The sequence below is a fragment of the Arachis ipaensis genome, chromosome B6 (genome assembly GCF_059453495.1).
Source record: "Arachis ipaensis isolate K30076 ecotype BB chromosome B6, ASM5945349v1, whole genome shotgun sequence".
NCBI classification, from domain to species: domain Eukaryota; kingdom Viridiplantae; phylum Streptophyta; class Magnoliopsida; order Fabales; family Fabaceae; genus Arachis; species Arachis ipaensis.
Genome location: NC_142441.1, coordinates 135,072,784 through 135,076,339, shown reverse-complemented (window position 1 = coordinate 135,076,339; position 3,556 = coordinate 135,072,784). Strand labels below are relative to the sequence as shown.

Below are 3,556 nucleotides of genomic sequence, written 5' to 3'. Positions count from 1 at the left end.
TTAGAAGGGAAACCACATCAAATTCCAAAAGATAATGAAATGTAAGTTGTCCATATGTACCCAGATTTGATGTAGAAAAGTCATTATCTTATGGGGGCCCAACGTGAACTTCAACTTAATCAGCTTCTTCAACCTTTTAGCCGAAGAAAACCACGGATTTTATAAAGGGGCAACATATCAAGAATTAAAGATTGAACATTTAGCAATTGTTAATTCAAATTGGTTTAAAAAAAGCTAATTATCTCTTTGCTGGGTTTTTTGCTGAACAACTCGAGGAGCAAAGGTCAACCCTTTGTTGCGGCGACCAAAGCTGATAGAGGAAGGAGTAGAGTCAGAAGTGCTCATTCTAGAGACTGCTGAAGTGAGGTCATCTATGGCTGCATTTTCGACTTCCATTGTTTCTGATGCATCCTCCTTCTGAACAGATTGCTTGCGCTGAGACTTTAACCTCTGTTTCTTTGATGGTCGAGACTTCTTGAAAAAATCGAATGAGGTTGGGAATTTGTGCTTGTCAACCAGATGCTGCTGCCTGCTACTGTAGGTTTTGAATTTCAAACCACAGCCTTCCACTAAGCATTCATACTGTTAAGGGGGGAAAAGAGTATTAGATAGTAATGAGATGATCCTATAAAAGAAAATAAAATAGATCATAACAAGCTAACTATGAGCTCTAGAAAAGAAATAAGAGACATAAACAAGCCAGAAAGTTCACGTGCAAAGCCCAAAGAAGATTTAATCATGATCTATTGTATAAAACCAAATAGTACATGAGGCTTCCCTGTTGACATTTGAGTTTATAAATTTATGTAAGAACAACAAGGTGCAATGCGATGCTTTCTTAAAGAAGTTACATGTCATTGTTAAAAGAAACATAAACAAAATGAATATCTCATGATGATGAAGCGAACATAATTGTAATAATTAGTCAGTTGATAAACAGAGAATCATAGTGTCAGATAGTTGCAAACTGCAAGGAATCATTTCATGCTACCATAATGAGTGACAGATGCCTATACCACATCATAGCCGCGTGCAAGTTTCGCCTGGAAGAAAGAATCATGAACTTCAGATAAGTGTATGCTGAGCAGACGAGAAGTTGGGTAGACTCTGGAGCAAACTGAACAGGATGCAGTATGCCTTGCATTATAGTGATTTTCAAAATCCTCGATTGAAGTCAGGCGTGTTCCACAACCAACAATTGGGCAAAAAACTTCCCTACACAAAAATGACAGCTTCAATAAAATATTCAATAAATGACAGTTAACCACGATCTTATTGCAAAATGCATGTTCTTCAATAAAAGTAACGTATTGAGTTTAATACAAATAAAAACAGGAGGAGAAAAAAGGTAGAATTAAAAGGCAAGGAAAAATATTTAACACTGAGAAGCAAGTAAAGAACCACAAAGAACACAAAATACATCACTCGCTGCTCAAAAAAATGACTAGTTTCAGCTGCTTCTAATCACATATGTCATGCACATTGTTCTTCTTTCTTTTTTTTCTTTTTTTTTTTCACTACCTTTTATTTTTATTTTTTAGCAAATGGATGCTTTAATTAAAATTGGTACATGATGCCACATATTGTGAAACATAGGGAAGGAAAAACAAGTATAAGCACTTAAAGGATCAATACCTTCCATCTTGGATGCAATCCTCAAGTTGTTCATTCTCTTCCGTTAATTCCAACGCAACCTTTTAAATTAAAGACGAAAAACGAAAGAAAGAAAGAAAGAAAGAAAGAAAGAAAGAAAGAAAGAAAGAAAGAAAGAAAGAAGGAAAAGGAAATAAGAATTACAGTTCAAAACTTGGAACTCAAGTTCACAATCATAAATCATATGGACAAAAAACCTAGAGCACTGTTAAATAAATTCCAAAATTGTTATTTTAGAATAATAACTATTTCTTCTTTCGTATCCCTCATAATCTTATATGATCATTGTCAATGGCGAACACAAAAATGCTGATGAAATGGAAGCAGATAACATTGGGCAATGAAATTCTGTTAGCAATTAAAGAAAGCTTGATGCAAGCTCATCACTGCCTTACATGTAGCTACTACAATTACAACTCATATCTAATTGTCCAAGTGAAGTGCAAGTTCGATTCCCACTTGAAAGTCACCACCATTGATGAGAGCAAGGTGCTGGAAGATTATAGAAGTTCCAATGTTACTACATACACATGATTAACCGGCAAGCATGTGACACGTCAAAGAAGTTGGATTAACCCTATCAAATAACAGCTCATGTTTGAAAGTCAAGAAAACCGAATCAAGTGATGCACCACCATTTGACTTGATCGCCAATCCATATATAAAGGATTTGAAGATTCATGGTTTGATAAGTGAAGTTCATAAATTGACATGGGTTTAGATTAAGTCTCTTCACTTCCTCTCCCATTAAGAGAATTAATAGAAGGAAAAGTCTAGGGAGCCAGCAACTTTTATATTTTCTAGCCAGCATTTAACCATCAAAAGAAAAGTGAGTGATTTCTCACCATTGGATGTAATCTGCCATTAAAAACACTATTGATGACCAATTGATGGTTACAAAATACAAAAATTGCTGGCCCCTTAGCATTGTTGTCCCTCTTCCTAGTACGTTGTTATGTTATTGTTTAGAGAAAATTATATTGAGATCATCTGGCAAATAAATTGTGCGTTTTTAAACTTATAAGTTCAAATTTCCGAAAATGAAAAATAAGGGAGATGAGAGAGAGAACCTGTTTGGCTAGCAGTTCACGTTGGAGGTTGCCAGAAGCGAAGAAAGGAGAGTCAGGGTTGAACCTACGACGAAGGGGTTTCCAGAAGGAGAAGGATGTTAACTCAAGATTAGGGTCAACCTCCATGGCCATCGCTGCCTTTCTTCCTTTCCTTCTTCACTAACAACAAAAATCAATTCAATAATTCAATATATCACATGTATATGAGAAGAAATCGCATAGCAGAATCAGGGATTCAATCATTCTGGACTCATAACAGAATAGCACAGCGGCGAATTGAGGATGCCTACCTGAACTGACGCAACGGAAGCACCAAGACAGCGGCGTGCCGGCGATGACGCCGTGGAGACAGAGAGAAAGAGAGAAGAATCTCGACGAAGGCGACACTCGAGAACAGCGACGACGAGGAACTCCGGCAACTCGGCGAGAGCAGAAGAGAGGACCAGAGGCAGAGAGAACCCAGCCATCCAGGGTTTCAGTACAGAAAGGGGCGAATATGGGGCAAATCCCGGTTTACGGGTGCACCGGTTAATTTCGGGTTGGGCCTCCGTTTCATTTCTTTGAGTAAGACCCGTTAAGCCTTTTTTTTTGTCATGACCCGTTAAGCCTGAATATATCAAAAAGACAAAAAGGTATTACTTACGAACTATAGATGTGTTCGTTTGCTTTTTTTTTTTTTAAGAAAAATATAGATACACAATGTAACTTTTCTCTCCTTTCTTTGTGAAACACCTGATCTCAGCCACCGTCATGAGGGGCGGCTTTGTCCGTGGAGGACACTCACGGTCCCATGAACCTAGAAAATTCACTCGGAAAGAAAATGATCAAGTGCA

At 37.5% G+C, this 3,556-nt stretch overlaps 1 protein-coding gene across 2 annotated transcripts; it reads right to left on the bottom strand.

Moving 5' to 3' along the window:
- LOC107605011 (nucleic acid binding / zinc ion binding protein) lies at window positions 1–3,226 on the bottom strand. Of its 2 annotated transcripts, none has more exons than XM_088489309.1 (5): window positions 3,014–3,226; window positions 2,724–2,882; window positions 1,636–1,694; window positions 1,017–1,215; window positions 1–582 (listed from the first exon to the last, which is right to left on the bottom strand). In XM_088489309.1, exons 2-5 carry the CDS (start codon window positions 2,853–2,855, stop codon window positions 235–237), a joined length of 738 nt encoding a protein of 245 aa, XP_088345435.1. In that variant the 5' UTR covers window positions 2,856–2,882; window positions 3,014–3,226; the 3' UTR covers window positions 1–234. The 2 variants fall into 2 exon arrangements, with proteins under 2 accessions (XP_088345435.1, XP_088345436.1); XM_088489310.1 differs by having other exon boundaries at window positions 2,724–2,877.
- Window positions 3,227–3,556: the final 330 nt, after the last annotated feature.